Source organism: Fistularia commersonii, chromosome 14, assembly GCF_037954325.1.
Source record: "Fistularia commersonii isolate RoL2024-O1a breed Wild chromosome 14, RoL_Fcom_v1.0, whole genome shotgun sequence".
NCBI lineage: Eukaryota > Metazoa > Chordata > Actinopteri > Syngnathiformes > Fistulariidae > Fistularia > Fistularia commersonii.
Window position 1 is genome coordinate 594948 of NC_141297.1, and position 12191 is coordinate 607138.

Below are 12191 nucleotides of genomic sequence, written 5' to 3' on the forward strand. Positions count from 1 at the left end.
TGAGCCCAGGATCTGCAGACTGATGCAAACAAATCCCTCTGCAAGCCCCGAGAGCCCCTTCCTTTCTCTTCCAAACGCAGCAGCGTTCCGGGCCTTTCCGTGGCGGCGGGCACTCACTGGTCCGAGGCGGAAAGCTCCGGCGCTCGCCGCCGCTCATCGATGGGATAGGAGCGGAAAAACAGCATCGCGGTGAGGAGCAGCGTGACGGGGACGGGCGAGAACAGCACCGTCAGTGCCGTCGCCACTCCGTCGCCATGGTGACAGGCACTCGCTCTGTACCCGACAAGCCTGCAAGTGCGAAGCAGAGAGAAAACTGGGGTTTGTACATTTGAGGTGCAAAGCGGGCGGACGGCTGGCGGCTGGCGGATGGCGGCCGGCTCACTGCAGGGTCATGGTGGAGATGCCTGCTGCAAGGCCTCCTGCCAGTTTGCTGCAGAACATGTAGCAGGAGAAGAGCAGGGGCGTCGGGTCTTTGCAGGACGGGTGTCTCCTGGAGAAGTCGTCCACCACGTCCGGGAGCATCGACCTGCCGCGGACACGGAGAACCTCTGACTGCTCGCGTCTCGTGATCGGAGGACAGACCGGGGTCGTGGCCTTCGAGCGGAGGCGGCGTGAATGATTCATATGACGCCGATTGAACGTCTTTTAGACGAGAACTCACCCAGTTCCCGCACAGAAGTGACTCACCAGGGCAGCAGAAATAAAGTAGCCACGCTGAATCCCATCAAGACGCACATGGTGGCGAAGACGGGCAGGTTACCGGGCAGGCAGGATATCATCGTCACGGCCGGGACGAAGAGCTGAGAGACAGCGGTGAGGAGGACGTCAGCGGCCCGGAGGAAGGACTCACCCGACACCGGCGTCCGGCGGCTCACCGACAGTCCGATGAAAACCGTGGCCCTTTTCCCGATTCTCAGCAGAACCGCCTGCCAGAAAGGGACGGCCGCCGAAGCCGAAACCTGAGAGAAGGTTTGGTATTTAAAGCCCGTCCCGTCCGGTCAGAGATCCACGGGAGCCTCCTGGGAGGCCGAGAGAGAGAACGGACCGCAGGCTCTTACCAGCAGAGCCAGGAGGAGATGCTGGAAATGGGCTCCCTGCCCGGCAGCGTGACTGCAAAACAGGGCAAAGTTACCCAAGGACATCTGAGGAGACACAAACACGACACACACCTCACTCAAATGGCTCCGAAGCTCCTCACGAGACCAGATCCTGCCTGCATCTCACGATCTGCCGCCCGACACGTGACAGGGATTCGCCCTCGTCCTCCGGCGGAGGAAAGCTCTCGGAGATCCCGGCCGTCACCTGGCCGGTTTGAGCCGCCACATCTGAGGTCCTCCTTGAAAACCCGCGGGACGCGGCGGCGCTAGCTAGCCCAGAGAGACTCACGGAACAACGCCCGTGAGGTGTGCATGTTGTGGACTCGTCACTGAAGAGACGGAGAGGTCGCTGCCGGTAAGATACGGTGATGGACGAGGCGTCCGAAGAGACGTTCAAAGTCGGTCGGGGACGGTTTGATGGTTTTAGAAAGACGAGCGGCTTCACTCTGGCCAGACGTGGAGTTTAGACAGAAAGTTAGCCAAGTTACACTTAGCGGCACCTTGTAGCGGGAAGTGTGTATCCAGTAAGTTAAGGATGGAGCTCCAAAAGGAAAAAGTGCCCCCATCTCAAGTTTAACTTGGCAAAGATGATGACGGTGCACTTTTACACCTCCATCATCGAGTCCATCTTCACCTCCTCCATCACCATCTGGTGATGAGACCAGGGCAGACGGCGGTGCATCACCCGCTCTGCAGAGACGACGACTGGCTGGAATCTACCCTCTCTCCAAGACCCCGGGCCAGATCCTGGGCGACCCCTCGCACCGGGACATCAACCTTTCCAGCCACTCCCCCCTGGCAGGAGGCTGCCGTCCATTAGGACCAAAAGTACCGACCACAAAAACAGTTTCTTCCCAGCGGCATCAGTTCTGGCCCGGACCCCCTCCGACACGGTGCCTCGCGCTGCTCAGAACAACTAAGCTGGATTTTATTTTTCACTTATCTAACGCCTGTTGCACGTTGTATGTTTGGCACCATCAACCAAAGCAAATACCTTGCGGTTGCAAAATGACTTGGAGAGTAAAGCAACTGAGATTCTGAAAAAAGCCGTCCCAGAATTCAAGCTGTCATCCAAGCATTGAGTTCTGAGCTCAGATGGGAAGCAGCTCAACTCCTGAGTCCAGGAGTCTCACAGTGACACTTTTATCTGCACTCCACTTTCCTCCGCTGTAATATCCTCTGAGTGTGTTTCTCATCCTGTTCATTGACACAACTGCCTGTTGAGTTTGTTCTTTTACTTTCTGTCCACAGATTTGTGTCAGGGATCCTTAAGATGAGCTGCGGTGACTTGAAACACATGGCGAGGGACCAGCATGGCGTCCCTGCGTGGGTTGGATGCCAGGAGGGCGCCGGCTCTCCGCAGGCTTCACCGGAGACACCGAGCCGGAGGCGCACCTGAAAAGCGAAGGCGCTGAGGACGAACCCGAGCACCAGGCGCCGGTAGGGGGCGTGGCACGCCAGCATCTTCAGCGACGTCAGGTAGGAGGGTCGCGCTTCGTCGGCGGCGCCGTCCCGATCTGAGGAGAGAAAAGAGCTCAAAGCTCACCGACGCTGACGTGCGCAGAGACCGAGGACGGACGGAAAACAACAAACTGGTTTGTGCGTCTTCGCCTGGACGCCGAGCTCCTCCGGACGACCCGGGCCGCCGCTCCCTGACTCCCAGGAAGAGAACCAGGCAGCCCAGGAAGAACACGGCTCCGTTGACCACGGCCGAGACCAGGAAGGCCTTTTGCTGGGGAGAAAACGCATCTATGAGACTTTAGCAGCTCAACAAATCAATATAACGCTTTCAAAAATATGCCCAGAAAACATGGGCCTCGCTTAAACATATCCTGCTAGAACACGGTCGGCCTGGGCTTCCCGGGAGACGACCAACACGCTGCAAAGAAAACCTGAAAACGCCTTCCGTCAACAAAGACAGAATGCTTCATTCAGACGTTTCCCCAGTAAGATGATATATCCTGAGCTTTCAGTTTGACTTTCTAAGCAATGCCTGCTGGTGGGTATCCGGTTACCTCTTCAAATATCCACTTACTTTCAAGTTCTTAATCATTTCTTTTCAAAACTCCAGTCTGGAAATGTTCCGCGATGCTTTTTTTAGCCTCCCCTGCGAGAGCTGAGCTGTGTTATTCTTATTTTCACTTTGTTCTGGAGCAATTCTGTGTCCCTGCACTTTGACTCAGACGGTTCCTGCACTGCATTTCTGGCTGCAGCTGCCGGAGGCCTGATGAAGAACCAGGCCGCCCGCTGGGTCTCAGCCCTGGATATAAATATGAATATATCAAACAGCTGACAAAGTCAGTAAGTAAACCAGCGCTGTTTGAGGACGGTTTTGAAATCATGAGCTTCGGATATTCAAAAAGGTACCAAACTAGTCCTTGGGACGTGTAAATTGTGTACGATCTGTGAGTCGATGGTGTTGCCGCGCCCCGTTTCGCAGCAGATACCCTCTGAATCACGGCGTTGCCGCTCAGGATCATCCAGTCTGTGTGACGGGCGGCAGGAAATCGAATCGAAAGTTCAGACGGTAAAAAAATCGGCCGATCATGTTGATATCTGATGTCCAGGGGGAAACCTTGTGAGGTGTTTTCTAAATTTGAAATGTAACGTTTTGGTTTCACGAGAAAAGTCCCGATGAGAAACCGGTTGCGGCTGGACTGAGAAGCTCTACGGCCGTGAAGAAAAGGCTTTAACGCGCCGGGGGGAGAAACGCAGATGTCCGGCTTGAGAAAACACGCCTGGATGATCACGCTCAATGCCTGCGAGCTGTTATTGGACCAGGAAATGACAGGGTAACTGGATCTCCTCACAGAGGCCCCACACTGTAGTCGTTCCTCGCATCTGAGCTGCGGCGCCTACCGATTCCTGCAGCGGCGCGGGGGGCGGCGAGGCCGCGGGGCCGCTGGGCGGGGCGGCGGCGTCCAGCTGGTCGCAGGCCTCCTGCTTCTCCGCGTTGTACACGGCCACCACCTGACCCTGGATCACGGACGCCAGCAGCATGGCCAGCATCTCCACGCTCATCCCTGAGAACAGACGGACACGGCGCGTGGGGAAGCGGCACGGAGGCGCCGGGTTGAGGTTTGAGAACGGCGTGTTACTGTAGGCCGTGGCAGAGTCTCGGTCCCTCTGGTTCCCCCACAGGGACATGTTGAGGGACAAATAGGGGACGTTGTAACACTGTTCGAGGAAAACGCCACACGTCAGTGAACGGCGTCGCTGCCGCGCCAATGTAGCTCAAAACCGCAGGAGGACGGCGAGGAAGTCCTGGCGCCGCCGAGACGAAAAGATAACCCCGGCTTACACTCATGAGGGTCTCGAAGAGGCAGGCCGCCGTGAGGAACCACAGCGCCCTGAAGGCCTGGGAGGTCCAGCCGGCCGGCACCGACCACAGCAGCACATAGGACAGGACGCCGAACGGCATGGAGAACACCAGCCTGAGGAGCACACACACATCTCAGCGGGAATCACTGAGGAACACACACATGATCGCATTCATTTGAAATATCTCATCTCACCATCCATCCGGACGTATTTTACTCCGGTAACTTGGTTTTCTGAAACCCTGACACCCTTTTCATTTAGTATCTTTATCTATTCATCCCATCTTATTTCATTACGGTTTATTTCTTTCTGTATGGAGCATCCGGGATCAATAAAAGTATTGCTGATTCTGAACGTGGAGTAAATACAGCTAAAAATCACATTTACTCACTATATATATATATATATATACATATTGCCGGCGTGTAGGTTTTCTCCGGCTGCTAAAAATGACGTTCGTCTGAGTTTTTAACATTTCCTCGTGGATCTTCTCAGTGCTAAACACGTAGCGTGCAGCTCAGGTGTACTCAGAGCGCTAGCTGAGCTGCGGTCATCGCGGCAGCCTCTGTTGGCTGAGTCCGTTTCCTGGTCCATAAAAGTCTGACGTTGTTTACAGCGTAAACAATGTTTTGGCGCTCATCGGGTCGGTAGAATGAAGGTCTGGATGAAAAGACGGCGGAGGAGAAGTGTTCATCGAGACAAACTCCTCTTTCGAAAATGAACGCGGACGCCGGCGTTAGCCCGCTAGCTGACGATAGCACGCTCACTAACATTAGCATCCTAACTGTCATTCACATACTGGCCGACAATGACATGCTAGCTGACATTTGCATGCTAGCTAACGTTAGATAGCGGACATTAGCCGGTTAGCGCTCGCTTAACGCGGGCGATCGGACGACCTTGTAGTTTATCCCTGATTGGCTGAGAGGATCCTATAAATAAATAAATTGGATAAAAAAACATAAATTCAAATTGATTCAATCTGTTTAAAATATTTCAATATTTTTATATATAGTGTTTGCACACCCAAAGCTGCACCATCTCAGCTTACACGTCCCGTGAACACATGAACTGTTCATGTTTCAATTTGTTCACCTTTCTTTGCACTGTTTACATCTCATTGCATTAATATGCTCAATACTTATTGTTTTGTTTTTGCGTATTATGTGGCTTCATTGCAGACAGACACGGAAGAACTGAATTTCAAGGTGAAACACTTTTCCAGACCGCACATCGACAATAAACACTTTGACTCTTTCAGAAACGAAGCGTGCATCTGTTGGGCGTCACCGACCACGGCGTGAGCTTCCCGATGGGAGTCCAGCGGCTGCGGCTCACCAGGTACCCGACCAGGGGGTCGCTCACCGCGTCCCAGGCCCGGCTCACCAAGAGAACCATGGATACGTAGGAGGCCTCCAGCTGGGGAGAAGGCTCGGTCTTACATTCAGAAGCTGGCAGAAAGTCGCAGATGGTGAATAATCGTACTTTTTAACAAAAACAACAATGCCGCTCACGGCGCACGATGCATTTTTCGTGTTTTAGTGGACACAGAGTCACGGAGTAACGCCAAATATTGCTCGACTAGCTATAAATGACTCATGGCAGAGATTCATAAAGTCAGCAAATGCATTCATTTAGCCAAACATCATTTGGAAGTCATTCGTTTCTGTTTGGAAGGGTGTACCTGCACTACATCCAGGAGAAAGATCTGCAGGGAGACGGCGATGGCCGCGGCGGTGGTCTGATAGGGCACCCCTCCCAGGGCGTAGCACACCTTCCTGGCCGTGGGAATACCGCCCGAGTCCTGCCACTCCGGGGACACAGAGGGAACAGAAAGGATCTGGTGAAGTTTCTCCTCAAGTGCACAAAACCGTTCATAAAAATTCTTTTAAAAACGAACCCCGCGCCGCCGGCCGTCATCGGTCCCGTGCGCAGAGCCGTCGCGCAGCCTCCGGAGGTGATCCCCACATGCACGCCAGCAGCTCATCCTGGCGCGGCGAGCTGCCGTTTCACTGTGGCGTCTCCGATCCGGCCGCCTGAATGCTGCGGCTCGCAGGAATCTGGTCAGGCAGCTCTATTGTCTGTGAAGGTGAGCTGCTTTTATTCAGTCCAACAACAAAGGTTAGCATGCACAGCTCATGCAGGCAGAACACACACACACACACACACACACACACACACACACGCCGAGAGCGGTTTACAGCGACCGTTCGGCTCATCTCGGACAGATGGGCGCTTCTAAACTTTATTTGAATGTTCTTTTGTGGATTTCGTGTCCGCTGCGCAGGGCCTTGGAAGCATGTGGAACATCAAGCTGCATCAGAACCCAGAAAATAAATAAACAGACAGAGAACTTCATCACCTTCAACTCCCGCTGGCTTTATTTTATACAGAACGTACGCGCGGCAATGTCTGTGCTAATTACAGCAGAACTAATGACATTCTTTGGTCTTGTGTCTTTTCTTTCCTGGTGAGGATTTGTAAAAAAAAAAAAATCATCATATTTTGAACTGCTTTTCAAATATTGAGACGTCATTAGATACAAGAAGGCGTTTGACAGTTGGAAAAAGTTTACAGCCTTTGAGCACAAACACAAAACAAAATCAACAACATGATTCACAAGAGAGAAAAATCACCTTTTCCTCACAAAGAAATCGCAGCTTGCTCTTCTTCTACTCGAGAGCGGTTCGACGTGGAGACGCCGCCCCCTGGCGGACACACATCTACGTCTCCGATGTTGCTCCCTGAAAACACCTGGCTTCCCCTGAAAGTCCCAGATGGGAGAACCGCCTTCCGCACCTTCAGCTGACAGAGTGGTGACTATGGCTTGATGCAGACGTAGAAAGGTGTAACGTCTGGAGTGTTACAAAAACAAACGCAGAAGGTGAAGGCACATCTTTAGCGTGTACTGCCTGAGGTGTCGGTCCGTCCGTCCGTCCGTCCGTCCGTCCGTCCAACGGACCCTGCAGAGTCTGAGCCCGGCGTGTAAACACTCCTCACTCTGACCCAAGAGCACAAACGGCATCTTTGGAATTGTGATTGAACAGAAATACAAGTCAATGTCAGGTAACCACATGAGGACGAGTCCTCTCAACCGGTACCGCGTCCTCCTACGAGGCGGCGTTCTTACCGGCGCCGTCCTTGGCCTGCCGGAGTCCGTAGAGCCATTTAATCACCCTGGCGTTCCTCTCGATGACGGAGACGCCGTACGGGACGCGCCGCGCGGCCTTGCCGTCGTCTTCGTCCTCCTCGTCCTCCTCGGCGTTGCACTCGGAGCCCGGGGCGCTGACGCTGCGGAAGCGAGCCATGGACACGATGTCGGAGCCGGACCCGGGCAGGTCCCGCAGGTCGGCCGGGTCCAGACCGCACAGGTTGAAGAAGCGCTCCAGCTCGGTGCCGGCTCTGGAGAAGCGGTCGCTCATGTCCGACTTGGACCGGGCGAGGGAGGGGCGCTTCCTGGAGCTGGAGGACGACAGGCGGGTGACGGCCGGGGACGGGGGGGGGAACGGGGGGAGCGCGGGGGGACGCGCCGGCGAGGCGGGCCCGTCCGGTTTGGGCAGGGCCACCACGGGTTTCAGGGGACCGGGCGTCGCTCCGGAGGCGGGGAGGCGGCGCTGGGAGGCGGTCGGGCGGAGGGGGAGCCGGGGGTGGAGGGGGTGGAGGGGGTGCAGCGGCCGCAGGGCGGGGCGGATGAAGCGGGGGGGTCTGCGGGGGCTCCCGGTGCCGCTCGCCACCGGCAGGACGTCCACTCTGCGGACCGCCCCGGCGGCGGGAGAGCCGGGCGAGGCGGGACCGTCCCCCCCGGGGGGGCCCGACGCCTTCAGCCTCACCTTGTGCGGGCCGGAGCGCTCCACGGGGGGCGGCGGGGACGGGCCGTCCTTCTTCTGCAGGGGAGAACGCCGGTCCGGCTCGGCCGCGCCGCCGGCACGGCCCCGGGCGTCGCCGTCGTTCACGTCGCTGATGAGGTTGCTCAGATGCTCCAAGTCCAGCTGGGCGGCGTCCTGCTTGGCCTTGCTGTGGACGGGGGTCTTCTTGGTGGGACGCAGACCGCCATCGGCGCCCGGCGGGGGCTTTGGCGACTCCGGGGCCCGGAACGGCGGCCGCCTGGAAAGCGCCGCCTGACTCTTAACATATTTGGCTTTGTCGGCCTCCAGCCGCTCCACGGCGCTCTGCCTGGGTCCGCTCGCCGACGCCGGGTTCCGCCGGTAGAAGTCCGGACCCACGGGCCCCTTCGGTCGTAAACGTGGCGGGGCGGTCGCCGCCGCCACCCTGGCGGGCAGCCTGGCGGGCGGCTGGAGCGCCCCAACGGGCATCCTGCAGGCTGGGCTCACCTCCTACCACCTCACAGCTTATGGTGGTTCATCTCCACGGACGGAACCGGAGCAGCTTCCCGGGCAGGAGAGGCAACCGGGTCAGCGGGGGAACCTCCAGCAGGAGAGGGGAACCTCCAGCAGGAGAGGGGAACCTCCAGCAGGAGAGGGGAACCTCCAGCCACCTGGAAGGACAGCCAGAGAAACACCCTTGGGTGGAACACGACAAGGAAACCTCCCCCAAAAACCCTCCGCACACCGTCAGTTACAACTTCATTGGCCAGCGGCAATGAGTTCCTCCACAATTACCCGACACACATTTATCTCTCAGCCGACAGACTGAAGAATGGGTGTGTGTGCGTGTGTGTGTGTGAAGATCGTGGCGGGGAACGTCAGGACAACTGTCAACCAGCTATTGTCTGCCGGCAAGTCAGAGCGGGTCACACACACACACACACACACACACACACACACACACACACACACACACACACACAGAGCAGCTGCTGGGGAAACAATGGCTCCTCATGTTTAAATAAAGTAGCCCGTCGCAGGGGGTTTGGGTCCAGGATATTTCCTGAAACACAAGAGTGTGTGTGTCTGTAGACGCAGAGGCCCGACCCTTCACCGAGGCCTCGGACCAGCCGCTTCCCCCTGAAGACCACCGCCTGGGCCCAGACACCTTCCTTTTCCTCTCCCTTTAAAATGGACAAGTAAAATGGTATAACTTGATAAGAGCCCCCTGTGTGTGTGTGTGTGTGTGTGTGTGTGTGTGTCCACTCGGGTTGTGTGTCAGAGGACCTTCAGCCTCCACCTGCTGGAGCTTCAGGCTGGAAATAAAGTGTCCTGAAGCGTCTGGCGCTCACATTCTCCACATGTCAGCCATTCCAGCCCTGGAAGAGCCCCCCGCTGGCCCCCCCCCACCTGGCCCTCCAGGAGCCCAAAACACAGGGCGGCGGGCCACGGGGTCATTGGCCGGGGCGGGGCGGGGGTCAAAGCGTTCAGACACAGATAACAGTGCTAATACCGCTAATAATAATAATAATAATGATAATAATAATCATCCTAGCAGGGGTTAAATGGGGAGGCGGCCTGTGGTGACGAGCAGCTGCTTCTAGACAGCCGGCAGCCAAGAACTACAACCAACATGGCGTCCGGGCGGCCGCCGCGGAGGTGCGGGCCGTCCGGACGGCGGGAGCCGGCGGAGGAGCCTCGGAGCCCCGCCGCACTCACCTCGGGGTTCCGTGTCCGGAGGTCGGTCCTCCCCCCCGGGCCTGCTGGGCGTCCGGACGCGGACCGGGAAGGAGACGAACCGTCGGCGGCACCGGGAGGACCGGTCTGACAGCTCGGGCACGCGCCCTGACCACGCCCATCGCCGCCCGCCGCCGCCCTCCGATTGGACGGGACGAGACCTGGCGGGTCACGTGACGCAAAGTTTCAGACGTGGACGTCCTCCTGACTTCCGGCTTCGAATAAAAACATGGAAACATGTATGGGTATATGTACATGGAAACATACATATATACATGGAAACATGTATGGGTACGTGGGTAGTTTAGTTAAGACAATTCATATTTCATTGTATTCTTATTCTTCCTCCTTAATACTATTATCTATTACTGTTATGTTTTTTACTTGAAACTCTGGAACAACAATTTCCTTTGGGATAAATAAAGTTGTTCTCATTTCATCTCATCTAACATATATACATGGAAACATACATACATACATGGAAACATGTATGGGTACATGTACATGGAAGCATACATACACATGGAAACATACATACATCTATACATGGAAACATACATATATACATGGAAACATGTATGGTTATATGTACATGGAAACATACATACATATGGAAACATGTATGTATACATGGAAACATACATATATACATGGAAACATACGTATATATACATGGAAACATACATATATACATTGAAACATATGTATAAATATTGAAATATTTCAGTGGTAGATTGATACCACCAAGGAGCTCCACTGAACGCCACAGGAGGTCTTTCCTACCTGAGGCTATCAGACTTTTTCATTTACTCTTCCTTCAGCCGCAGGGGATATTCAAATCTTTGTACTTTTTAAGACCTTAAAACACTTTATAGCCTTGACTTTGACACATTGTAGTTTTATTTGTATTTCTTATTCACCCTCCTTTTCTTTTTTTTTTTTTTAAACTGTTTATACAATTTTCTACTATTATTTATTATTGTTATGTTTTACTTGAAACTCTGGCACAACAATTTCCTTCGGGATAAATAAAGTTGTTCTTATTCTTATTCTCATATGTACATATATACATTTAAACCAACACATATATACATGGAAACATGTGTATATACATGGATATATACGTATATATTTATGGAAACATATGTACATATACATGGAATCATATGTTAATATACATGGTAACATATGTACATATATATGGAATCATATGTGTGTATTTCCATAGAAACATATGTGTTTATATACATAAAAACATACATATATATATATATATCAGGACTGGACTGTCTCAGAAAATTAGACTATTGTAAAAAAGTTCTTTATCTTCTGTAATGCAATTAAAAAAACAAAAATTACTTCTTCATGATATTCTTATATTTTGAGATGGGATTTTTGAGTTTTCTTAAGATGTAAGCCATGATCCGCAATATTAAAATAATAAAAGGCTTGCAATATTTCAGTTGATTTGTAATGAATCCAGAGTGTATGACAGCTTTGTTTTTGTAATTGCATTACAGAAGATAAAGAACTTTATCACAATTCTAATATTCTGAGACGGTCCTGTATATAAATAGAAATATATCTACCTATACACGGAATATAATTGCACCTTTAATCGTCCTACATGTCTATCTGTAAACATATTTACATATTTATATGAATATATATGTACACATATATGTTCATCTGGATATGTATCCATCCATCTTCTGCTCATCTGGAGTGGTAGTGTGGGTGCAGCAGCCGGAGCAGGCAGGCCCAGACCTCCCTCTGCACCCCACATGGTCCGGCTCCTCTGGGGACCCCCAGGTGTTCCCGGACCTCCTCAGAGATGTAGTCTCTCCAGCGTGTCCCGGGTCTTCCCTGCCGTCTCCTCCCAGATGGACATGAATGGCTTTTCAAAATAAAGCACTGAGTTGGTGAATAAAGGTCTTGATTGTGCTTTTTTTTGGTTGATTGAACGCGTCACTGTTCAATCTCTATTTCTCTGTCTTTGATCATAATCATTCATTCATTCATTATCTACTCCGTTTGTCCTGCTGCTGAGGTCACCCTGGAACCACCAGAGGGCCACATATGGAGATACAACCATTCACCCTCTCACTCACTCAGGTGGAACATTACAGTCCACAGTGAAGCTCCTGCATGTATTTGGATAGTGGGAGGAACCCGGAGAACCCTGAGGAACCCCACCCAGACATGGGGAGAA

The 12191-nt window shown here is 53.2% G+C and overlaps 2 protein-coding genes across 2 annotated transcripts; both read right to left on the minus strand.

The window, feature by feature from the left end:
• Positions 1–113: 113 nt before the first annotated feature.
• On the minus strand, positions 114–6472 carry mfsd2al2 (major facilitator superfamily domain containing 2a-like 2). Its single transcript, XM_086159965.1, has 13 exons — positions 6319–6472; positions 6103–6222; positions 5713–5837; positions 4399–4531; positions 4196–4274; positions 3957–4120; positions 2715–2829; positions 2493–2590; positions 1059–1142; positions 876–959; positions 688–800; positions 383–526; positions 114–288 (listed from the first exon to the last, which is right to left on the minus strand). Exons 1-13 carry the CDS (start codon positions 6403–6405, stop codon positions 114–116), a joined length of 1521 nt encoding a protein of 506 aa, XP_086016091.1. The 5' UTR covers positions 6406–6472.
• A 304-nt stretch (positions 6473–6776) lies between these two features.
• On the minus strand, positions 6777–10099 carry fam110a (family with sequence similarity 110 member A). Its single transcript, XM_086159104.1, has 3 exons — positions 9962–10099; positions 7549–8913; positions 6777–7443 (listed from the first exon to the last, which is right to left on the minus strand). The coding sequence occupies exons 2-3, from the start codon at positions 8729–8731 to the stop codon at positions 7415–7417; spliced, it is 1212 nt and encodes a 403-aa protein (XP_086015230.1). The 5' UTR covers positions 8732–8913; positions 9962–10099; the 3' UTR covers positions 6777–7414.
• Positions 10100–12191: the final 2092 nt, after the last annotated feature.

Bases quoted from the DNA above. Each gene is read 5' to 3' on its own strand.
- mfsd2al2 (XM_086159965.1), bottom strand. From the start codon at position 6,405: ATGAGCTGCTGGCGTGCATGTGGGGATCACCTCCGGAGGCTGCGCGAC. The intron at 960-1,058 runs GTAAGAGCCTGC...ACCTTCTCTCAG, and splicing joins ATCTCCTCCTGGCTCTGCTG to GTTTCGGCTTCGGCGGCCGT. The intron at 801-875 runs GTGAGCCGCCGG...GCTGTCTCTCAG, and splicing joins CGGTTTTCATCGGACTGTCG to CTCTTCGTCCCGGCCGTGAC.
- fam110a (XM_086159104.1), bottom strand. From the start codon at position 8,731: ATGCCCGTTGGGGCGCTCCAGCCGCCCGCCAGGCTGCCCGCCAGGGTG. The intron at 7,444-7,548 runs GTAAGAACGCCG...ACAATTCCAAAG, and splicing joins GCAGGCCAAGGACGGCGCCG to ATGCCGTTTGTGCTCTTGGG.